The sequence below is a fragment of the Bos taurus genome, chromosome 20, assembly GCF_002263795.3.
Source record: "Bos taurus isolate L1 Dominette 01449 registration number 42190680 breed Hereford chromosome 20, ARS-UCD2.0, whole genome shotgun sequence".
Classification (NCBI taxonomy): Eukaryota; Metazoa; Chordata; class Mammalia; order Artiodactyla; family Bovidae; genus Bos; species Bos taurus.
In genome coordinates this window covers 37,078,808-37,104,688 of record NC_037347.1, presented here as the reverse complement: position 1 = coordinate 37,104,688, position 25,881 = coordinate 37,078,808, and the positions used below count along the sequence as shown (strand labels likewise).

Sequence of the window (25,881 nt, the reverse complement as noted above, 5' to 3'; positions counted from 1 at the left end):
GTTTCCTGCATCGCAGGAGGATTCTTCACCAACTGAGCTATAAGGGAAGCACTACAGTTTAGTTCAGTCTGACTCTTTGCCATCCCATGAATCGCAGCAGCCAGGCCTCCATGTCCATCACCAAATCCCGGAGTTCACTCAAACTCACGTCCATCGAGTCGGTGATGCCATCCAGCCGGTGATGCCATCCAGCCATCTCATCCTCTGTCGTCCCCTTTTCCTCCTGCCTCCTCCCAGCATCAGAGTCTTTTCCAATGAGTCAACTCTTCGCATGAGGTGGCCAAAGTACTGGAGTTTCAGCTTTAGCATCATTCCTTCCAAAGAAACCCCAGGGCTGATCTCCTTCAGAATGGACTGGTTGGATCTCCTTGCAGTCCAAGGGACTCTCAAGAGTCTTCTCCAACACCACAGTTCAAAAGCATCAATTCTTCAGCACTCAGCTTTCTTTACAGTCCAATTCTCACATCCATACATGACCACAGGAAAAACCATAGCCTTGACTAGACAGACCTTTGTTGGCAAAGTAATGTCTCTGCTTTTCAATATGCTATCTAGGTTGGTCATAACTTTTCTTCCAAGGAGTAAGCGTCTTTTAATTTCATGGCTGCAGTCACCATCTGCAGTGATTTTGGAGCCCAAAAAGATAAAGTCTGACACTGTTTCCACTGTTTCCCCATCTATTTCCCATGAAGTGATGGGACCAGATGCCATGATCTTCATTTTCTGAATGTTGAGCTTTAAGCCAACTTTTTCCACTCTCCTCTTTCACTTTCATCGAGAGGCTTTTCAGTTCCTCTTCACTTTCTGCCATAAGGGTGGTGTCATCTGCATATCTGAGGTTATTGATATTTCTCTTGGCAATCTTGATTCCAGCTTGTGCTTCTTCCAGCCCAGCGTTTCTCATGATGTACTCTGCATATAAGTTAAATAAGCAGGGTGACAATATACAGCCTTGACATACTCCTTTTCCTATTTGGAACCAGTCTGTTGTTCCATGTCCAGTTCTAACTGTTGCTTCCTGACCTGCATATAGGTTTCTCAAGAGGCAGGTTAGGTGGTCTGGTATTCCCATCTCTTTCAGAATTTTCCACAGTTTACTGTGATCCACATAGTCAAAGGCTTTGGCATAGTCAATAAAGTAGAAATAGATGTTCTTCTGGAACTCTCTTGCTTTTTCGATGATCCACCGGATGTTGGCTATTTGATCTCTGGTTCCTCTGCCTTTTCTAAAACCAGCTTGAACATCTGGAAGTTCACGGTTCATGTATTGCTGAAGCCTGGCTTGGAGAATTTTGAGCGTTACTTTACTAGCGTGTGAGATGAGTGCAATTGTGTGATAGTTTGAGCATTCTTTGGCATTGCCTTTCTTTGAGATTGGAATGAAAACTGACCTTTTCCAGTCCTGTGGCCACTGCTGAGTTTTCCAAATCTGCTGGCATATTGAGTGCAGCACTTTCACAGCATCATCTTTCAGGATTTGAAACAGCTCAACTGGAATTCCATCACCTCTACTAGCTTTGTTCATAATGATGCTTTCTAAGGCCCACTTGACTTCACATTCCAGGATGTCTGGCTCTAGGTGAGTGATCATACCATCATGATTATCTTGGTCATGAAGATCTTTTTTTGTACATTTCTTCTGTGTATTCTTGCCACCTCTTCTTAATATCTTCTGCTTCTGTTAGGTCCATACTGTTTCTGTCCTTTATCGAGCCCATGTTTGCATGAAGCTGTGGAAGAATATCTAGTGATATGGGAAGATATATACCTTAATGCTGTTTTTGTTTGGTCACTAAGTCATGTCTGACTCTTGTGACCCCATGTACTACAGCCCATCAGGCTCCTCTGTCCATAGGATTTCCCAGGCAAGAATACTGGAGTGGACAGCCATTCCCATCTCCAGGGGATCTTCGTGACCCAGGGATCATATCTGTGTCACCTGCATTTGCAGGCGGATTCTTTACCACTGAGCCGCCAGGGACGCCCAAATACCTTAATACTAGTATGTAAAAACAAGTAAGTTATAAACAACCAGAGGAGGTATTATTTATATATATAAAGATATATAGGGCTTCCCTGGTGGCTCAGTGATAAAGAATCTATCTGCAATGCAGGAAACCTGGATTCGATCCCTGGATCAGGAAGATCCCCTTGAAGAGGAAATGGCAATGCACTCCAGTATTCTTGCTTGGGAAATCCCATGGACAGGGGAGCCTGGTGGGCTAGGTCCATGGAGTTGCAAAAAAGTCAGACACGACTTAAGACACTAACACTGTCTTTTATATGGATAGATATAGATATATATTTATAGATACATGTGAGTACAGATATTTTGAAAATAAACCCCAAAGAATACTATTTGCATTTTCTAAATTTTCTCTGGTTAATACATAGTATTACCTTTGTAAAGACAAAGAATGTTATTAAGAATGAAAGAGAACAGGGTTTTAAGACAAGAGAATGGGGAGTAAGAACACCAGATGGATTGGGAAGCTGAGAGATGCAAGCCACGCAGGTAAGGAGATGACGGCTCAGCACACAGAGGCCTGATGCTGGGCTGAGGCACCGAGGAATGGAGGGAGCACCAGATCAAGGGTCAAGTGAAGGAATGGGCTAACAGACATGAGGTGACTTCCAAGGTAAAAATCTTGACCAATCAAATGAATGGTCATATCATTAATAGGAAAATGCCAGTTTAAAATCTGACTTTTTTGCTTTTTGCGTGGCTTGCAGGATCTCAGTTTGCAGTCAGGGACTGAAGTTGGCCATGGCAATGAAAGTTCAGAATCCTAACCATGAGGTCACCAGGTAATTCTTGCGGACACGCTAAATTTAAGGAGAAAGTAGCAAAGAAAGATGACACAGGGTAGGTGTGTATCTGAGTGTCACCAAAATAATTTAAAAGCTGAAGTTGTAACAGTGAATAAGCCTAGAGGCACAAGAGCATTTGTGTGTACATGTGTGAAAAACACTGGGGAGAAAGCCTTGGGGGAACACATACATTCAAAGGTAAGAAATGAATCGATCAATTCAAGAAGGAAAAGAATTTACAATGTATAAACAAGTCCTCTTCTCTGAACTAATTCCTTTAATGTATATGTATTTTCTATGATTAGTTTGACTCCAGGCATTTTCTCCCATAGTTTCCTTTTGGGCCTCATATATCAGTATCTTATTTGAGATTCTAACTAATTACATTGCTCTACTATAGGGGCTGATAAACTCTTTCTGTAAAGGGCCAGATAATAAATCTTTAGGCTTTGAAAACCATATAGTCCCTTTTGCAACAAATGAACCCTGCTGCAATGTGAAAGCTGTCATAGACAATATCTAAATAAATGGGCATCAATTAAACTTGATTTACAAAAACAAGTGTGGGCAACCCACAGTATTTTTGCCTAGAGAATTCCATGGACAGAGGAGCCTGGCGAGCTACAGTTCATGGGTTCTCAAAGAGTTGGACACGACTGAGCGAGTAACACACACACACACACCACGGAAACTAACACAACATTGTAAATCAACTGTAGTCCCACATAAAATAAAAGTTAAAAAAAAACAAAACAGGTGTGGTCCAGGTCTGGCCTTTGGGTCACAGTCTATCAACCACTGCGGTAATGGATAACACAGCAAAACACACACACACACACACACACACACACACACACACACACACAGACACCCCATCCTGTCAAAGACAACATGAAAATCACTTGGTCTCATAAACACATTTTTAGAAAGCTGATTTGAACTCTGAATGGAGACATAACATTAGTCATGCATATACATACCAAAAGGAATGTCAAAGTCTTCCAAAGGCCGGGAACCATCATGTTCTTGTTGCTCCTAAATGAACCCCAAATGATCAATTTATGACTAACTCAAAGACATATATTATTTTGAAAAAAATATTCAATAGCTATGAGGAATGTTGATTTGGGCGGGGGTGTTTAGTTTCAAATCTTATAACTCTAGAAATACTTATTCTATCAAAGTAATTCCACAGGTGTTCACAAAATTCACAGATCAAGCAACAAAAAAGAGCATTACCAATTTAATGCAGTTACTAAATTACAATATGCAATTTTCTCCTGCAGACTAGCTTTAACTCTCAAATAGTATCAAAACTATTCAAGGACTCAACACTTTACTAAGTGCACCAGACACGTTCTTGAGGACTTACTGAAAAAGGGTGCTAAGATTCAAGTAAACAAAACTATTTCTGTTGTATTTAATCTCTTGTTGCATATATAGGTAAACAGTCACCAAATTTAGAAGGAATGTTTGCAAAGATCTGACATAAAATAGAGGCTGTATAAAAAAACCTATGTTGGGGAAACCCTAGAGGCATCTAAAAGAGGTGGGTGAAGCTATCACAGGATAAACCCACAATATGCATTAAGATGTCCCAGAAAAAAGTCAGAGTGATTTAAAATACAAAGTCACATAAGCAGATGCTCTAAACTACAGTTTTTGATTTGCCAACAAGTTTCTTTTCATATTCATAACTTTGTTTCTATCCTGTATGGAGGGATACACTCAGGACTTTTGTACTTAATGATGTTAACACATTATTGACCAGGGGATTCTTGCAGAAACCAATGCCTGTGGCCAGCGACTTGTTATGTAAGTAAATATTCAAACGTCTCTGGTCAATAATGTTTGGGTAACATAAAAGTGTTAATACACCTCTGGTCAATATGTTGTTAAGATCCTCCCAGTCACAATCAGATGACTAAATAAACCAGAGACATTCTGAACTCTGTGTACACGCAGACCAGGGAAGAATGCATTGTAGTTTTTCTGTACCTTGGGTTTCACTACTTCTGAATCATTATCATTAATGATGATATTCTCCGGTTGGAAAGTCACACTTGGTTTTCTCCTTAGTTTCTCTGATCTTTCTTCTTGCAGTTCTTTTTCAGCTCGTCGTCTTTGTCTGTTAAAAATTACAGTGTAAAGCGTATTTTTACTATTTTAGGAACATCAGTTTTTCATCTGTATCATGCTATATAGGAAGACAGTTATGAAAATTATGTCAATAGATTATGTTCAGTGGCATTTAATTAAATTAGCAAGATATTCTGCTAGAATAAATACAAGCAAAAGTCAGGGACACAAGAAAGTTATTTCTAGTTCCTCTACTACTGAACTGACTTATCTGTTAGTCATGGGAAACTCAGGTTAGAGTTACACATTTCAGGTAATTTTCAAATTCTCTTTTTTGCAGATTTGAAGCTGGCCCTGGAAACCCTATTAGATACCACCATTGACCTATTTAAAGAAGTCAGGCAAACTCAGGCTCCAAGGAGGGAACCCCAGGGAGGAGAAACGAAGGCCCAAAAAGCTACAGGGAAAACTTACTTTGAAGAGGGTTTACTTAGAAAATATGGAAGGAAAGAACCATCTGGAAAGAGAGCGCTGGTAGTAGATTTTAGGGCCTGATAAACATGAAATTTTAAAGATTTCTACACTAAGTAAAAATCCACCATGAATACATGTCTTGAACATCCATTATGAATGAAACACTATATATGCTCTTCATGAAAAGTCACGGCCTTGCTTTTCACATGCACATTTCTTAGTGCCCTGAAACAATTCACACCACTGTGCTCTGTATGAGTCTGTATGGTAAGATGAATAACAATAAACGTTATGTCAGTGTATTGAATAGTACATAGAATATTTCATGATACCAAATATTTGCTGCAAAAGATGACTGCCCATCCTATTAAAGAAAAAGGTAAAAGAAACCTCCAGCCTATTGAATGCCAGGAAAGAATTCCTTCAGTTCAGTTCAGTCGCTCAGTCATGTCCGACTCTTTGTAACCCCATGAATCACAGCACGCCAGGTCTCCCTGTCCATCACCAACTCCCGGAGTTCACTCAGACTCACATCCATCGAGTCAGTGATGCCATCCAGTCATCTCATCCTCTGTCGTCCCCTTCTCCTCCTGCCCCCAATCCCTCCCAGCTAGCATGTAAAAAATACTAGTATTTGTCTCTCACATTATAGGAATTTTTCTCATCACAAGATGTATTCAAATGCATGATACTTGACAAGGAAACTGAATATGCAATTGTGCATAGGCTGAGAGGTTGAACCAGATAATTTCCATCTATTTAACTGTATTGTTGTCACTAATAATAAACTTGTCGGTATGTTTGCAGGTATATGCTCAAATAAAATTTCACTTAAAACTTGCCTTTTTCTACTGTCCTTCTCTTGTCTCAATTCAGATGATTCTATTTTGACCTTCAGAAGCTGGAGATGTCCAGGATCACCTTGTTCAAAGGAATTATGTGTCAAGTTCTGTTGCCTTTGTTTAAATGCAATGAGGTTTTCAAGTGGAATAAGTTGTGGTTTTTGGTACTATAGAAGAGAAACAAAAGGACAGTAATTTAAAATTACAAACATGTCAATTAGACAACATGTTAATAAAAACTGAGAGAAAAGTTTGTTTAAACTAAGATGTGCAAGTGACAGAACATGTCAGAGTTAACAAGTACAAGAAGTGTCCAGATCTTAACATATAAATGATTTTAGAAATCATTTCTGAAACTCTACTGAATCAGAAATCTTTCTAGAAGTCCTCATTTTCTTAATTTCTTTTTCATATTAAGAATCTTCTTACAATTACAAATTAAGTTAAATAATGCCTAGCTTGGGTTTAAAATTCTTTGGAACTGGGATGATGCACAGGGGTGGAAATTATGGATGGAACAAATAAGCGATACGTTGGTAACAACTGTTGCTGGGTGATGGTATAACTTGGGGGTTTATTATACTATTCTAATTTTTAAAAAAAGTCTTTAAAACCTTCCAAAAACATATACTTCTCTACTCCTTCAATTCTTTCCTTTTGTTCATAATATGTTCAGAAGAAAAGGAGGCATGATAACTATTTTTTCTAAGGAATGACCACTTCTTTTCCCACTGCCATTTTAGAATCTTAGAAGGGTACCAGAGAATGAATCACTCAACTATACTGACTTAACAGAAGTAGAATCCGAACAGTCTGAATCTCATTAATCAAAGGTTACAACTTTAAACAGGACTTGGTGGGTTTATAAAGATTTAATCTTTGTGTTTTTTAAGTATTTAAAAAAAGAAACATTTTTTTAATAAGTAAAACTACTTACAGATCTGGGTCTATTTAACAATTTTAACCTGTAATAGATTTGAAGGAAATCATATTACAATTGCTAGGAACCTCAAACAATGCTCTCTCTCACTCTAGACAGAAACACACTCATACATACACTCCCCTACATGTATAAATAAGAATACTGGTCATATTATTTTACTTATTTCTTCTCTGAGCAGGATTTCAGACTTATCTATGAAAGAGTCTAGAAAACTCTGGTACTGATGTACAAGAAAGACCTAAAACCTCTGTGCGTGCTTAATTGCTTCACCAGTGTCCAACTCTGCGATCTCATGGACTGTAGCCCACCAGGCTCCTCTGTCCGTGGAATTCTCCAGGCAAGAATACTGGAGTGGGTTGCCATTTCCTTCTCCAGGGGATCTTCCCGACCCAGGGATCAAACCCATGTGTCTTATGTCTCCTGCATTGGCAGGCAGGTTCTTTACCACTAGTGCTACCTGGGAAGCCCTAAAACCTTTAAGATATCCAATTATTAATTTAAATCAAATCTGTATACTATTTCCAATAACAAAAGCATTATTTTTTGAAAAATAAATGTGTTAGAACTTTTCATTGAGTATACATTTGTGCTATGAAAAATGCAGGAATGTGCTTTTGCAACACTCTGCAAAAATCATTACCATATTTTCTGGGCCTAGACATGAATGAAGTAGTGATAATCTTGGGCATTTTCTTTCTTCTGCCATGGTTCTAATAGGTATTGGTGGAATTGTAATGGATACTCTTGAGGCAGAAGAAAACATGTAAGGAGGTTTAAGTTGCAGGTGCAATAAAGGAAGTCCAGAGGAATTCTGAGAAGATATCTCAAAAGGTCCTGGTTTAACATCAAAAATTTTTTCTGGTTTCATAAATGTTGTAGAGTCCTGTTGAGGTGTCAAGTTTTCTTGTCCAACATACTGATCCAAGTTCATGTGCTTTGGGATTTCTTTAATTATTGTTTCTGCCCATTTTTTCGGCTCAACTGCTTTTTTTATGGCCTCAGTATTATACTGGCTCAGATTCAAATGGGACACTGAAGTAGTGGCCATTGCTGTCTTTGGCAAAGGAGGCTGTAAGAAATCAGATAATCCCCAAGCCTCTCTAGGCTGTGGCAGAGGACTGAAGGGAACTTGAGGAACTCTTTCTGTGTGGAAGGAAATGGGCTTAAATTCAGGCTTGGGCTGAAATTGAAGCAAAGGGAAACCATCACTAGGTCTGGAAGTATTTGCAGTGGGGATAAGTCTAGGTGTCTTTGGAATGGCAGAAGATGTGGACAAAAGGTGGAGGTGAGTGTTTCCAGCAGGGACTGGAGACAAAGAAGTGGTTGGTAAGCTATGAGATGCTGGAGTTAGTCCTCTGTTCTGCGGCTGACCTTCTGATTGACAAAAAGGAACACTCCCGTGTGGAACATTCTGGAAGAGAAAGGAAAAACTATGATGTAATTTTAAAATATATTACAAACTCCTTATTTTGTAAATTCTGTTCAATATGTTTTAGAGTGGGTAGAATATAATAACTACTAAATAACTCCTTTATTCAAATAACTAACCACTGAAACTACGAGGAAAACTTCAGTGGTATTTTAAAATGCATTACCTCGAAGTTTCCATTACTGTTTTCATTGGATTGCACAATTTCTTTATGGCAGTGTGGGATGTTCTTGCCAGGCTCTCTGGCACACTCTGCCATGGGTTGTGGTTTAATGAAAAATCTCTCCTTCAGATTTCTACTGGTGTCTCCAACATCATTACTCCCTCTCGTGGGGTTTGATGCTTGGCTTCCCACCAAATGCACAGACTGGGACTGTTGTAGAAGTTGATGCATATCTGGGAGGTTAGCAAAGGATGATCCTACTATTTGCATTAGGCTCATGAAATTGATCTGTTGCAGCTAGAATAAAATAAAAATTACAGAAACATCTTAAAATCTAATGAAAAGACCCAAAGAAGCAACAATTATCTGAGTATTCCAAAATAGTCATAGTTCCATCTTAGTATCTGTCACAACCACAAGTGCTGAGTATGAAGCATAGCTGGGAGAGATCTAAAAAAAAAGGAAAAGAAGAATAGCTTCCTGTCTTCAAGGAGGAGTCAGCTAGGACTATGAACTCATAATGCGACTTGAGACCATCTGTGAAGCAGTTTACATAAATATCCCAGGGATCATAAAGGAGTGAGCTGATGGAGCAGGTAAGGATAACTAGACTGCCTAAATTTTTTAAATTTTTATTTATTTTGTGGGTGAGGATAATTAAAGAAGAATTCCTAAATGGGTGTGTGAACAGGTTTTCAAGAATGAAAGAAGTAGAGATCAGGAAACAGGCGCAGAGTAAGGAATTCCTGTGAAAGGGCTATTGGAGTGAAAGGCAAAGGTATGCACAATGCTTGACAAATCTCGCACAACGGAATCACTTGAGGAGCAGTTAAAAAAGCCCCATGGCCAGGTCTCACCCCATGCCAATAAAATCAGAGCATCCCGGGGATGTGAGCCAGGATGAGTAGTTTTTAGGATGATGAGGTGACTTCAATGTGCAGAAAAGCTTTCGGATCACTAGTACACACACTGGCTTGGATGGAGCAGGAAATTTACAGCTAATGAGAAGAGAGGCTAGCATAGTGGTTCCCCAGCTGCAGCATGCGTCAGCGTCATCTGAGGACTTGCACTCTTTGATGAGCACCATCCCCAGAGTTTGATTCCAATCGGTCTGGGATGGAGGCCTGACAACCTGTGTGTCAAATATCTAAGTGATGCTGATGCTAAGGGTTCAGAGCCCACACTCTGAGAACCACTGGACTTGGGAGAGTATGGTGGGAAAACAGGGAAGAGAAAAGCTGTACTTTATAAAACAAGCCAAGAAGGAAACCCTGCAGGCCTTTTTTTTTTTTTTAATGTAGGTTCCCCAGACTTATAGACATGGGGCAGTTGGGGGAGGAAAGAGAGGGTGGGATGAATGGAGAGAGTAACACGGAAATATATACATTACCATAAGTAAACTAGATAGCCAATGGGAATTTGCTGTATGACCAGGGAACTCAAACCCAGGCTCTATAACAACCTAGGGGCGTGGAATGGGGTGGGAGGTTCAAGAGGAAGGAGACCTAGATATGTTGATTCATGGCTGATTCATGTTGATGTATGACAGAAACCAATACAATATTGTAAAGCAATTACCCTTCAATTAAAAACAAATTTAATAAAAAAAATGGAGGTTCCCTTCAATTATAAAAGAAATACATGCTTATTACAAAAAAAAGAAGCATAAGAAAGAAAATAAAAAATGATACATAATCCTAGTCCCAAAGATAACTAGTATTCATATTTTTAGCATGTCTCCTTTTACTGTTTGTATTTTAACACACGATTGATATCATAGAGTATATACATCTGTACCTGAAATTCATTGAAGATTTTTAGAACAGAAAAGTAACAGTATTAGAACAATATCTGGAGAAGAAGATCTCAGAAATGCATATTTAAGACAATAGAAGTGTGAAGTTCTAAGAATCTAAGGTTGGTGACAGTTACAGAAATAGCAAATATGGAGAAGGAAACAGCAACCCACTCCAGTATTCTTCCTTGGAAAAATGCACGGACAGAGAAGCCTGGCGGGCTGCAGTCTATGGGGTTACATGACTGAGCACTCACACATGAGGAGGATGGAGGGAGGCGGGTTGGTAGCAATAAACTGGTAAAACCAAAAGAAAAAGAAAAAGAAATAGACATACGACGTAGGCAAAAGAATGAAGAAAACACTGAACATGCACAGTGAAAGAGGGAAAGATGACTCTCTAAGACAGTGACTCTTAATCTTTTGTGTGTATCAGAATTACCTCGAGAATTTGTTAAATATACAGGGCAGTGACCAGCAAAGACTCTAGGTAATCCAGAAAACAAGTTTGACAAATGCCTCTAAAACTTTAAGCAGGGGACTTGCTGGCAGTCCAGTGGTTGGGGCTCTGTGCTTCCACTGCAGGGGGCATGGGTTCAAGCTCTGGTCAGGGATCTAAGATTCCACATGCAGTTTGGGCAATAAATAAAAAATAATATGTGAAAATCAGAAACAAAAAATTAAACTTTAACCTGGTAAAATAGGTGATGCTACTAAAAAGAAAAGGGAAATAAGAGACTCAGAAGAATAAGAATAAAATCAGTTTCAAGAAGTTCCATGGGATGGTGGAGCATGCTGAAAACGTCTGTTATTGGGGCCCATAAATTCAAAGAGAAAATTAGCGCCCAGAATTGCCAGTACAGAAATGATACACTGCATCACACAGAAAGGTATGAAAGTGAATGTAGAATACATGAAGAAAAGAAAAGACGTGAGGGGAATTAATGTATAAGGAATACAACAGAAAAGGGAAAGGGAAATAATTTTTAAATTGTTGGTAGAGAGAGAAAAGGATACCAGACGAGAAAAAGATGACGGAAGGCAAAGTGAACAACACTTTAAATGCAGGTGACAATTTCAAGCCAAATATGACGTGACAGGCTGTGTCAGAAAATAAGCTTCAGATAACTTTGAGCAGGGGTTGGCTGGTCTGCTCAGCCACCTCACTTTTGTCAGCAGCTCTGGATTCCCAAGAGCTCAGAAAAAAGAAGTCATCAGGAAAAGTAGGGAACACAGTGGAGACTCTAGGCCCTAGAATTAGGACTTCTGAATAACAAAGGAAAAGCGCCCAAAGCAGGGAAACCCTGTGATTTAATTTTAACTCGTCAGATTCCGGAAGTTTGTTCGTATTTTAAAACCTAATGTATATACCATGTGTGACTTGCTTGGTTAAACGGAGATGTGCTTACCTGAACTAATTTAAACATTTCATCTTGGAGCATCTGCCTAACAGAATCGGAAGACTGTGATAACTGAGCCCTGGGTTCGTTTCTCTGGGTTGGCTGAGCTGTTGGTCCAGGTGTTTGTGAAGCCACTGTGACTCCATTTGATGCCAAAGGTGGAGCTGAGGAAGATTTATCTTTACATGCAGAGACTGGAGTACTATGTGGAAGCATATAAATAAAAAGCACACGTTAATCAAGAAAAAAACCACATTAGGTGTTTATGAGCTGAGTATTTTGATCCTACTTGTTTTATTCTACTTTAAAAGCTTTCTGGAAGTTTTCAGGAAATTTAAACCCTAAAGCCTATCTCACTGTATCCCTCAGCCCCCAGACACATTTGTCATCAGCAGAGCTGTTCATCCGAATGCTGTAACTAAGGGACATGTGATGTCTAGCCAGCCACGGCCCCGCCCTGTGGTGGTACAATGCCCAGGACAGCTCACACATTTATTTTACTTGTCGGGTCCCTGTAGGCATCTGAGTTTGAGACCTGTGCAATCGTTCTGATTAGCTGGACAGACAATGTCATTTGACTTAGAATATATCTCTTGGATTAAATTTAAAGATCCAAAGTGGATTTAAAGAAAACTGTGGAAAGTATGGGTTAAGAAATACGTTTAATTCTGGGCTTCCCTGGTGGCTCAGTGGTAAAGAATCCACTTGCCAATGCAGGAGACACAGGTTCGAACCCTGACCCAGGAAGAGCCCACATGCCATGGAGCAACTGTGCCCGTGTGCCACATCCATCGAGCCTGTGCTCGAGAGCCTGGGAAGCACAACTTCCAAGCGCACGTGCCCTAGAGCCTGTGAAGTCAGCGCAATGCGAAGCCTGAGCGTCACAACCAAAGACTAGCCCCCACTTGCTGCACCTAGAGGAAAGTTCGCACAGCAACGAAGAACCAGCACAGCCAAAAATAGATAAATGTACTTCTAAAAATATGTTTAATTCTAACATGGGTAGGGCAAACTCCTGCTGTTCTTCAATAAATGTGAACCAATAGTATTGTGAATATTTCATTTCCAAACAAATCAGAGAGTTCACAGTAATAACTACATCCTAACAAAAAATGCTTATTTAGAAATAAAAATTAAAAGTCAAAGTAAGTTTTTGTTTTAATAAAATGATTATTTGAGGATGATTCCTTAAAACACAAGAGGTATTCAATGTTTTATAAGTAAATCAATGTAGGGAGCAGGTAATATCATGTCCAAATGAACTGATCACTGTCTCTAAAAAGAAAATAACATATTAAACTGTGTTTAGATTTATTTGGATTTACACTCATTCCCTTCCAGCAATAATATGAGCCTTTTTATTAAGCATGTGCTCGATAACAGAATTCTATTTGGGAGATCCATGAAGAACAGACATTACAACTTACTTGCCTGTTTTAACACAACTTTATTGGCCATTGCTTTTTAATAAATAGCAAGGAGATAAATTTTAATTATGGAGAATTTTTCTAAAGCAAATTTATGCTGTATCATTCTCTGATTTCAACACCATTTATACACTCCAACCATTGGAAAAGAAATTCAAAAGATAGAACTGGATGACTATTCTCTGAGAGAATTAAAGGCATTTGATATTTCATGAGAAATCTGCTGAAGGCTGAACATGAGCAAGAACTACCTCTTTCAATAACATACCCATGACTTCTCTTTTTCGGAAGAGACTTGTTCTAAAATAGTTCCTGCATATCTTTAAAACACAACTGTTACAGGAAAATCTTTCAATGAGAAAGGTAAAGTTGTCAGAAATGGATACCTATTTTGATCTTTCAAAGCGTAGTGTTGATTTCATTTTACTTAAGTTTTTGGTCAAGATGTTTAGTAACTGTTTCAAAATGGTACAGCAGGCAAAGTTTTTTTCTCTTTTCTATTTGTAATTATATCAGAATGGTACAGTATGCAAAAATGCTTACCTAGAAACTTCTGAATTTGTATCTACACAAAACGAATGAGGAATGATGTGTTCAAGATCTGTAGAGGCTTCGATCATACTGTAATTAAAGATTAATAATCAATTAGGAAGATACTCTTCACATTATCTAAGATACAGGTGATCTAAGGCTCAGCCATCTAAGAGTCTAAACATCCTCTAATCCTCTGTAATGCTTAGCTCATAATTACAATCTATTTACATTTGTCTCCATAGCAATAGTAAGAGATTCAAATAAAAGCAAAGAATTTGTCTGGATGGCTTTAATACATGACTTGAACATTATTAAATGTTTGACAACAGAAATAATATAATCCAAAATGAGTGGAAATGAAGTTAGCTGGGACCTCAAACTTTACCTGGGAAGAAGCAGACACTTTGCTCAGAACACTACAGAGCCCGTTATCACATCTGAAACTGCAATGACTAGTTTTTTATTAATAGAAACATTTATATTACTTGTAAAGACACAGGACATTAAATATATTCTTTTATTAATTATTCACAGACGGCCTGAACAAAATTTGTACATAAGAGAAAGAGAATTTAACTGAGTTGCCTTCCTTAGTCAAAATAATCCTAAAAATTCAAAACTTCAAAAATCCCAACAATTAAGAAATCATGCCCAAACTGCAACATATGAAAATTTGTCTTCAGCTATCCTTGAAGCAATAATAAGCTAGCAAGCAGAGTATGTGTCCACTGAAGCCCTGCAGACAGTGTACAATGATCACACCACAATAGTGAAAGATCATACGCATATGTTATGACTAATATGATTCTTTACTTTTACCCAATAAAAATGAAACTAGTAGGGACAGGGAGGGCCTTAATTAGCAGGTGAATAAACTCTGGGTATTTCTAGCTATATTTTAAGACTGATAGTGATAGGAGAACAAAAGGTATTTTAGACGTTATTATTTACCTCACTCTATCAAAATTGAGAAGTATAACATTTACTAAAAATCATCATTACCACTGCTATTAAACTGAAGTTACCATTTCACCAGGAACACAGTATCACTGTAAAACACATACTGTCAATTATGAGGAAAAAGACTCCTCTTCATCACGTGCATCCCAGGTGAGCCCTGAAAGCCCCTCAGACTTGTCTCCCTTACCCCTTCTGTTCAGTTGATTCTTCCTCCATACACGTCTCCCGTGGTTCTTCCCTTGGACACTGAGCCTCTCCTGTGGAATGCTGCTAAAATTAATAGTACCCAAAAAAGAAAAGAGGGGAAACAGGTATTGTTGTCTGTGGTATCTTGGGTTTCACATTAGCCACTCGCCTGAACAAAAACAGTCTGAAAGCAAGTGAGAAAGCAAACACTGAAGTGTCCTCCCAGCCCTGCTCTGACCAGATCTTCATCCTGTGATCCTCAAGCCCAGCACCTCAAGCTGCTGAGTGTATGAAACTGCAAAGACAAATGATGCCACTAGAAATCATTTACAATGTATTTATGACATATCTGTAAATTACACATGCATTACTACGGAAGTACAACGGAACTTTGAACAACTTGGGTTTGCACTGCGTAGGTACACTGATGTGCAGATTCGTTTTTTCCAATAAATACATTACTACACAATCTGGGGGTTGGCTGAATCCACACCAGGCCCAGGAACCAATCCTCTGTGAACACTAAGGGACGGCTGGACGTGCATTCTTGACTGCAGGGCGGGGTCGAAGCCTCTAAATGCCATGTTGTTTAAGGGCCAACTGTACACTGTGAAAACAACTAGAAAATGAGAAAAAAAAAAACCAAAAAAACACTAATCCCTCTTAAAGGAATTGTTTCAATAATTAGAAATGTCTTTGTCTTACCTGGAAATCTAGTGTATAGTGTTTTGAGAAAACAAATAATACATGAAAGTGCGTGTATGCGCAAAAGCTGCACACTACTGATGAACTTATACATTTTGAATAAGGAACACTTGCAGCACTCTTGGCTAAATTAATTTACTACAGCAATTTATGAAATTAACACTTCATTGCCTGAAAGTATTAGATCTTACTAGTAACACAATTTCTGTGAAAGAAAAATACTGCATGGCTATACTTTACGATTCACAGTATACTTTTAAGAGACAATAGCCTTGGTTGGGTATACTGAATAAAAACACTACAGTGTTACCATAGTATGATTTGAGTAACTTTATATTTACGAAGACTTCCCAGTGACTCAGTGGTAAAGAATCTGTCTGCCAACACAGGAGACATGAGTTCAATCCCTGGGTTGGGAAGATCCCCTGGAGAAGGAAATGGCAACCCATTCCAGTATTCTTGCCTGGGAAATTCCATGGATGGTTGAGCCTGGTGGGCTGCAGTCCACAGGGTCACAAAAGAGTCAGACACAACTGAGCAACTAAAAAACAACAACAACAATCCATATTTACACACTTACCTTATCTAAGTGCTGTGGTAAGGTCTGCATCTGCATGTAAATGGCAATATTGGGACTTTCAACAGGTTCTTTGGCAAATAATTTGGCATCCTCTATGGGGAAACAAGAGGAAAGAAAACACAGACCCTTTGAAAGTTAATCAATTTACTTTTCAGAAGGTTCAGGAATATTACAGGAAACATGATGGCAGAAACATTTCCTATCCTCCTTACAAAAATATTTTTTAACACCTAGAGACAAACCCTCTTCACCAAGTGAGTCCAGATACACCTTGAGAGGGCTTATATCAGTGTGTATAATTCCATATAAAGCTCTGAGAGTTGCTGTTTTAAAGAAGCCTGCCAAGGAAAGGTTCACAGGATTGGTTCACAGAAATGAAGAGACTCAAAATAATTAACACAGCAAGGCAAAAGACTCCAAACTCAGGTTACGAGTTAATATGCTTAACATTTCAAAAATATGAAATTCTCTTTAAACAATTGGATTTAGGCTATTTTATAAACATGCCAATTTAGATATAAGACTAAGTTATCTCTTAATCATTCACCCTATCAAATCAGTAAGGTCAAACAAAAAGATTAGCTAAATAAACTGACCTTCATGGTCTGATGGGTATACATCCATTTCCTCCTGTGTAAATGCTTCTACTTCTATAAGAGCCTCATCGATATCTACAAATTCTTTTTCAGTGTCATCAGTGACAGAAATAATCTCATCTTTGGTTCCTTTTATTTCAGGATTTTTTACATCTGTTGGCATTCTATTGACAAAAATGAAGCAGCTAAAATTGTAACTCATACTTGGGAACAAAGAGTTTACTTTCAACGGATTCAGTTAATTGAAAAACAAACTAAGCTTTCATACTTATGAGGTCTTTGTTTTAACCACATATGGCACATAGCAGAATATCAATAAAAGGTTAAAATGAAGAATAAAAAATGAATTTAAAAAGGTTCAATGAATAACTGAATATCCCATTTTTATTTACTCAGATTAGAATAATTTCAGCTTATCTAAATTTCCCATTCCCATAAAGGAATCTTCCTGTTACCAAGCCTTCAGCTTTAGTATTCAAGGATATATTCCTCATAGTGCCACATATTAAATAAAAATACAGGAAGTCAATGAACATAATAAAGGAATCTCTTGGGATGAATTTGCTCCTGTCTCAGAAGATATATGCTAAACATGGAAAGAAACAAAATTTGTAACGTATTATTAAAATATTTCAGAAAGCACTCCTTGCTGCTTCTCTAGTTTAAAGAAATGCTTGTTTCCGTAACTTTCAAGGGTTCAAGTCTCCTTCAAGACCAAACATCATCAAACAAGGTACCTATAATCAGCAACTTACTTCCAGATACTTTGACAGGATTCATTTTGATCATTTATTTCCTCAGTCCCACCTTGAGCGGATACTGCAACAGAACAGCCAGCATCTGTTTTACAATCACTCTCTATACTGGGTCCATTCTGAGGCCCAGGGGAATTATTCTCTAGCACCTAAAACAAACCATTTATAGTACTTAATATTCATTACTGAATCCCTTACTTTTCATTATATTTTTAGATTATTAATACTTTCTACAGAACTTCTGAGTAAGTCTCTTCCTCATTTATCGAGTATTCATTGCATTTCTCATACTCAGTTCTGATGCTAAAGCAATGGCTAACCCATTATTCCACCTAGAAAAACAAGCTTGACTACCGTGAGTATTCAAAAGAGATCAGCCTTATAAACTTGAAAGGTAAATCACCAATGTTTTCAGGTCATAGGACAACAGAAATAAAAATGTAAAGTTGCTTTCATTTCACTTTCTTTACTATTATAAAGACATTTAGTAATAATATAAATGTAATAACCACTTGTAATATCACTTAAAATTATCTCTCTTTTTATTCTGGCCATGCCATACAGCTTGCAGAATCTCAGTTCCCTGAACAGGGATGGAAGTGGGGCCATGCCATGGACACTGCCCAATTCTAACCACTAGTCCACCACGAAACTCCTTCTTTTTCTTTTTTATAAACACACATGGAACCTCAAAATCTCACAGCCTCTCTGAAAATACTTTAACCTTAATAAATCATTTCTAAGAATTAAACTGCTACTGCTACTGCTGTCACTTCAGTCATGTCCGACTCTGTGCGACCCCATAGACGGCAGCCCACCAGGCTCCTCCGTCCCTGGGATTCTCCAGGCAAGAATACTGGAGTGGGGTGCCATTGCCCTCTCCGAAGAATTAAAGGAACTACTTTAAAAAATTAGGTGGTAAAGATTATAATTAGCATTATCATCAATTCTGTTGCTTATTGATTCTTTATTAGGTAGGGAAGTACAAATACAGTTTCAATCTAAAATAAGAATTCTAATTTGTATCTAATCATAAGCAATTCAAGCATTTACCTTAACGATGGCATTTTTTGCCTCATATGTAGCAAAATAGGGTTGTTCCAAAAGCCAAAGTGACGTAAGAACGGCAGCTGTCGAGGTCTTTACACGAATGACAGGACTATACTCACAGGACGGCCCGGTGAGTCCAGAGTCGCAGAGCAGCCTTTTATCGGACCATCTTATCATCCATTCCAGAAGCCTTCTTGTACTGCCACATGTGTTATTTAGTGCTACAGGAAGATCTTCTTGCGGGTTAATATCATTGCACTGAATTGCTTTGAAAGCGCATCTTCTAGTTTCAGTGGATTGGGGAATGCACACACTATGGTTTGACAGTCTCTGTATTAAAGTTTTCTCTGCATTGTCATCTGGTATTCTATAAACTGACTTCTGTTTTAAACCAAACAACCCACTCTTCCCTTCATTTTTATTGACTTCATTCAGAGGGTTCTCAGAAAAATGCCTGATCCCTTGATTAGCTAGTACGGAAGCTGAAAGTGACTGGTTTTCTGATTTTTCACACTCATCTGACTCAGGAGCAACAACAAAGCAGGAGCCGGCTCTGAACACATTCTGGCTTTTGGTTCTGCTGTGACGTCGTTTTAATGTTGTATGTACATCAAAAAGTAAAGAATTAAGTTCACGTTCTCTAAGATGTCCAGAAAAACTAGTTAGAAATGGAATGCCAGCATCCTTGGAACCAAGTAGGTCTCTTTCAAGAACATAACTCAAGAAGAGTTCAAGGAATTTAATATATTCGTCATCGTCACGTTCAAATTCCCAAACACCTATTACAGGAAGTGCATTTTGTAATAACTTTTCACAATCTTCTTTTCTTTTAGGGTTTTCCTTTTGATTATATATTTTCTTTTTACCTTTGGGCTTACCAGTCAATGTTAATTCCATGTGATTTGGGGCACTTCTGTAGCAAAATTAAGTTTGAAAAGACAAATTAAAGATCATTTAATCACTAAAACTGATTGACAATAAAGACTCTCTCCACTGTTTAAGTCATACCTATCATTTTTTAATGCCTTGACTACCTGTCTTGTAAACGAGGGAGCTGGACTAAATGATCTCTAAACACTTGTTAGAACCGAACATTCAGAGTCCAAAAAATATAACAGTAATATCAAAAGAGAAATCTGATATTAAAAAAGACTAAAATGTGTTCAAGGAAATTTCACTATTAAAAAAAAGACTTTTTCTGGGCAAAAAAAAAAAAGTCCTCTAACAGGTCAGAATTTAGGAATACAAAATCAGTAACAATCACAAGCCACCAATACACATCTTAGTCTACGGTTTCCAGTTTCTCTCTTGCATCTGTCCCTTTCAGCTTCCCTGTGTGATGAGCAAGGAGGACTGCCCTCAGGATTCTTTAGCACACAAAAGCCAGGTATTTTTTTCTAAACACTTTCTGCTGCTATGAAACCTGTTGGGCAGGCACCTAACCATAATTACTCTTAAATCTGTTTCTTTTCAACATAGTTCTTAGGGAGAACACAAATTCCTAGTTCCCTCAATAAAATAAATAAAGGTTCCAGTTAGGCACCTGGGCTGAACCCACCATATCCCTTCTTATTAAGACTGCATAGCAAGCAGCCTCCGAGGTGTTCCTGTGCTAACACTGCAGCTGTCTGCTGGAGCAAGCACACCATTCGTGTTACTGCTAGCTACCGTCTAAGCAGATGTTTGAAGTAGACACCATTTCACCTAAACAAGGTAAGATTGACTATATAGCTCTTCAGTCATGAGAAGGATAAATTGCATTGTAGATACTGGAATTATAAAGGAAAAAAATCTGTTTAAATCAAAGTAAAAGAGGTTAAAATGATAAGCAAGAATTTCTTGACAATTTATAGACAAGCTTCAAAGATGAATGTGTTTAAAAAAAAAAAAAAAGGATGTACAAATTCTTGCCATGAAAACCCTAAGAACAATGGAGTGGGTTGCCATTTCCTTCTCCAGGGGATCTTCCCAACCCAGGAATCAAACCCAAGACTCCTGCATTGCAGGCAGATCCTTTACTGACTGAGCCACCAGGGAAGCCCCTAAAAACAATACAGCTAACCAAATAACTCTAAATTATTTAGGACTATGATTACTAAAAGAACAAAAAGTCCTCCAGTAAACTCTAGAATTTCATCTACTCATTTTATACCTTCAGATGGCAAAATCATTTAGTATCTCAGTAATACTTTAAGTGGATTTTCAAATGTAAGGTCTCATTTTACACTTCTGACATTCCTCTGAGTATGGCACTTATCATTCATTGTTAATAATACAGTCAGTGAGGTTGCTGGGAGTAGAAGTCAGGTCAGCAGTTGCATGAAAATACTTTTTTCTCCCAAAGGAAGTGAATGCTTTCTACTTAAAGATCTCAATTGTACCTTTGACAGAAATGTGTCCTGCTTTTTTCTTCAGCTGACAAAGCTTCTGAGAGGGTATCGGCCGTATCTGCATCACTGTGGGCCAGAGAACTGCCCAGTTCTGTGAGTGTGCTCCGGCTCAGACTCGTTCCCAAGGAAAACCTGTCAGAACCTGCAACCTCAGCTGGCTTTTCTTCTTCAACTGGCTCCCATATATTCATTTCAAAAGAACCTATATTTCTCTGCACACGTTTTAGAGCCTTCACCCTCACTTTATGGATAGAATGCATGATAACAGACATCATCTCCTCTGTTTGGGAACCTAGAAAGAAAAGAACAAAAGGCCTTAAAGTTCATTAAAATATTTCAACTCAAGACATAAGGGGATCCAACTCTGGTCCCCTGCTGGGAACATGAAATCTAACTGAGGGCTTAGTTTCACAGTCTTATAGATCATGCCTCCTTCAATATTTGTTAGAAAGTTATGATCCATAATTTTAAGGTAGAACTTCAGAAGCTAGAAAAAGTCCATTAAAGAAGAATAAATGGGACTCCACAAAAAAGTATGCCCTGGAAAATGAAAATGTTAGAAGTAATTTATTTCAAAAATCAGATAATTATAAAAAGAATCAGTAACATTTTTCTCATTCCCGCACAGTAGCAAACAAGAGAAAATAAGTACATTTTTATCCAAAGAACAAAAACACCTATTTGACTTCAGGTAACAAGAACAGGTCTATGGAATTGCAACAGTCAGATGCGACTTAGCCTTAGCGACTAAACCATAAACCATACAACAAGAAACCACAGGAAAGGGAGTTTTTCAAGACTGCCTACAGAAAACTTTTAAGTATCATTAATACATAAACAGGACATTTTAGAGATTTCAAAAATGTCTTAAAAATATAAATCACAAATAGAGTTTAAGTACACTAATGCAATGCCCAAGCATAGGATGTTACTAGACTTAAATGACTATAGTTCTACAGAGAGCAATTTGAATTCTTTAAAAATGTCCACATATTATGAATTTACAGAAATAGCTCATTTATTGTACTTCACAGATACTGTAATTTGTAAAAAATTGTAGGTAAAGGTTTGGGGAGATCCTTCATCAAGCAAGTCTACTGGCAGAATTTTTCCAACAGCATTTACTCACTTCATGTCTCTGTGTCACATTTTGCTAGTTCTCACAGTATTTCAAACTTTTTCATTATGATGATATTTGTTATGGTGATCTGTGATCAGTGATCTTTAACATTACTATTGCAAAAAGATTATGATTCACAATTATGATTATGACTCAGATAATGGTTAGCATGTTTTAGTAATAAGGTGCTTTTTAATTAAAGTTTTACATTAATGTATTGTCTTTTTCTAGGGCACACTTAATAGACTCTAGTACACTGTCAACATAACTTTTATACACACTAGGACCAAAAATATAAATGTGACTTGCTTTACTGCACTATTCACTTTATTCAGGTGGTCTGGAACCAAAGGTGTAATATCCCCAAGGTGTGCCTGTGCTTAATGCCACTGAACTGCACATTTAAAAACATTAAATTTGATATTGTTTATACTTTTCTACAATAAAATTTTTCCAAAGGTCATCTTGAATGCAAATAACTGTAAATTAGAAGCATAAATAACTGTTAAAAGGAAAAAACTAGTTTTCAATAAAATATCTGCATTTTATATATATATATACACACGAAACATTATATACTCATTTTATATATTTTATCTTGCTTAATCCTCTTTCAATATACATTCATAACACAGGTATTAATATACTCATTTTACAAATAAGGAAAAGAGGCTCAGAGATGCTGAGCAACTTGCCTATGGTCACACAGCTACTGACAGGCATGACATGAACTTAGTTTTGCATGGTTCTAAAACAACAGAATTGGTGATAGTGTAATGAGGAAGTACTTTTGCCTTATCATACTCTTCATCTCAAAAGAGAAATGCATAAAAACATAAGCATGAAAAAATAAATGCTTTCAAAACAAAATGAAAATCTTCAGCAATTTATCAGATGCCTAAGAAATGACAAAAATTACCTTTCACAACACAGTGTCTGAGTCTCTGCTGAAGAGAGTGATATTTTTCTCTTAAAGAAACTCTTATGTCCTCAGGATTGGGAAATGCCTTCACAAAAATTTCTGCTACCTTCAGAAAAATTTTAAAATGAGTTTTATAAGCAACATCATTCTTAATTAAAACAAAATTAAAATTCTTTAAAGTTTCTGATTTAATTTTTTCACCTACCTTTCTGATTGGTGGCAGTTCTGCAATGAGGCTCAAAATCAGATCCTGAATAAGCTCTTCAATATTAGAAAACCGAGAGAAGGGCAACATTCTGTAAGCCCATTCCACCGCACTAAGACAGTGCTCAACCAGACAGGGGTCAAACTTCGCTTCAAGGTCCTATATGGATATTGAAAGGATCATTTGCTTTTCGCTTTACACAGACTATAATGATTCAATGATTTAATGGAATGTAGTAACAAACAGTAAAATATTCTATCAAGCAATAATTTCCCAAGTAATATTTATGCATTTTTCTTACTCTTGTGCAGTTAATACCTTTTTTTCCTCCACATTTTCTCTTGCCTTCTGATATTGCCTGCAACTACAGGATAACTTATCACGGACATGCAGCATCCAACACAAAGCACAAAGCTCTCTGAAGCAACCTAAATCAAGAATGGAAATACGAGAGAAGGGTGTATGAGTATATACATTACAAAACTTCACCTTTGCTGGCTTGTTCCAAAATAAATGTTTTTATATTGTTGATTATAAAAGAAACATGCTCACCCTCAATCCTTTGTATAAAAGTTGTGGAGATCCTTACAGAATTTTTACACATATTATTACAGAATGTTTCATACATGTCAGTTACATGAAAATATTAAAAACACTATACAGTATAAAAACTACTCTATTTACTAGTAGTTTACTTGCTTTAAACTTATAGTATGTTGTGGATATTTTTCAAAGTCAATACATATAGTTCTACTTAATATTGTATTGTTTTTATTTGAAAAATCATTTATTGATAGGCGTTTAAGTTTAAAATTTTTCAATACTAGAAATATAATTTCCAATACAAAACAATTTTTTATCAAAAGTAATACAAGTACACAAAAATATACAAAATTATACTATCTATACAGTTTTGCAACTATCCCTCTTCCCCCCGCCACCCCAAATAATGTATCTTGGATATATTTCCATGGTGGCAACATACACACACATTCTTTTCCTTATCAGTATAGTATTCCATTACATGGAAACGTCCCAAAATCAAATGCAAAATATATCATTATTAATATTTAGGCCAAATTTCCAAGCAAGAAGTTCATTCTGGACAAACCTATGGCTTTAATGGACGCTTCATCAAGCTTCCGGTCTCCAGCTGCTCCAGGTCGAAAGAATGCTACACCTCCTTTACAGTAATTAAGTAACGACTCAGGGAAAGGACTCAATGAAGGAAGGGACCCTTTCATGCGAATCTGTAAAGACAGACAGAATATGTTAATTACCAGTTATAGCAGTCAGTTTCTAAGGAAATTATATAACAAACAAGACATGAAAGATAAACCATAAAGAATGGAAAACACCGCATTGCTCCTATACTACGTAAGAAAGTAACACGGAAGCCACTCACACTTACACAACTTAGTGGGCAAACTCAACAGATTCACTGGCCAAATCTTAAAAGAAAGTTCTAACCAAATTAACCTCTCTTGTCACTCAGTTTTTACCTAAGAAGTTTTGTATGAAAAGAACTTAATGCTATTTATCCTGGCTTTCCCCAAAGAAATAATAAAGAAAATAAATTTAAGTATCTATGTGCAGAAAAAAAGTATATTTTCATATGGCAACTCCTGATAAAATAATAACTCTAGAAAGGATCAGTAGATGCCAAATTAGGTAAAATGTTGATGGACAATGCATGGAACATGAGCCAGACTCACCGATTCATCTCACTGTCCTGAGAAGTGAAAGAAAAAAGACACAGGTGCCACACGATACGCTGCAACAGGGGAGCACACAGCACCACTACTGAAGGACTGAACTCTAAGATGTGCACCTGAGTCTAATCAAAACTGGCTACCTTGATGAGGAGAGATTAATTACTGGCTTGTAAGAAATAAAAGGAAACAGGAACACGTTAAATGATGCTAAATGAAAAGATAACAGACAAATCCAAAGTATGGTTCAGAAATAATTCCCGAGTCTAACAAATCTGGGGAAAAAAAAAAAGCCAAAGGAAACTGACAGAATAAAACAAAAAGGATCTGAGACACATAAACCTGGGAAGAAAAGAGTTAGCAGCAGGCTTGTAATCTATTTTCTCCCTCTACTGTTCACTTGCAGAAAGACGTGATCTAGTCAAGTCCCCTTGTAAGCATGCTAAGCATGCCTTCTTGTTAAACAAATTAATGGTATTTACCAGAGGTAGAGAGTCTGTCTAGGCTGGTTATTAGAAATAAATTTAGAATATACAAATTTATGGATTATGACCCCATGAAAAAGACAAGCTATATAATTAAAAAGATATAAAAAGGAGATGTTAAATAACTGAAATAGCTCCCTTCTGTGTCATGGTGTTAAACAAAGGCCAGGACACATTCTTCTGCAGTGAGAAAAGACTTGGAACAGCATATACAATTCCATCTTTCCAGGTAGGTCAGTAGTAAAGAAACTGCCTAACAACACAGGAGATGCAAGAGATGCAGGTTTGAGCCCTGGGTTGGGGAGATCTCCCAGAGTA

At 37.4% G+C, this 25,881-nt stretch overlaps 1 protein-coding gene across 9 annotated transcripts in view; it reads right to left on the bottom strand.

Moving 5' to 3' along the window:
• Positions 1–25,881, bottom strand: part of CPLANE1 (ciliogenesis and planar polarity effector complex subunit 1) — a 108,284-nt gene that overhangs the window by 45,742 nt on the left and 36,661 nt on the right. For 7 of the 9 annotated variants that reach the window (XM_059878889.1, XM_059878893.1, XM_059878891.1 and 4 more), the window contains 17 exons: positions 24,478–24,616; positions 23,685–23,794; positions 23,367–23,525; positions 23,159–23,267; positions 21,111–21,411; positions 18,733–19,642; positions 17,680–17,828; positions 16,925–17,088; positions 16,329–16,420; positions 15,045–15,127; positions 13,907–13,984; positions 11,946–12,138; positions 8,745–9,038; positions 7,790–8,560; positions 6,207–6,373; positions 4,810–4,939; positions 3,792–3,846 (listed from right to left, as the gene is read on the bottom strand). In XM_059878889.1, the coding sequence (XP_059734872.1) occupies positions 3,792–3,846; positions 4,810–4,939; positions 6,207–6,373; positions 7,790–8,560; positions 8,745–9,038; positions 11,946–12,138; positions 13,907–13,984; positions 15,045–15,127; positions 16,329–16,420; positions 16,925–17,088; positions 17,680–17,828; positions 18,733–19,642; positions 21,111–21,411; positions 23,159–23,267; positions 23,367–23,525; positions 23,685–23,794; positions 24,478–24,616 (3,904 nt within the window). The remainder of the gene's footprint in view (positions 1–3,791; positions 3,847–4,809; positions 4,940–6,206; positions 6,374–7,789; positions 8,561–8,744; positions 9,039–11,945; positions 12,139–13,906; positions 13,985–15,044; positions 15,128–16,328; positions 16,421–16,924; positions 17,089–17,679; positions 17,829–18,732; positions 19,643–21,110; positions 21,412–23,158; positions 23,268–23,366; positions 23,526–23,684; positions 23,795–24,477; positions 24,617–25,881) is intronic. The other 2 variants (XM_059878896.1, XM_059878890.1) reach the window with 1 other exon arrangement.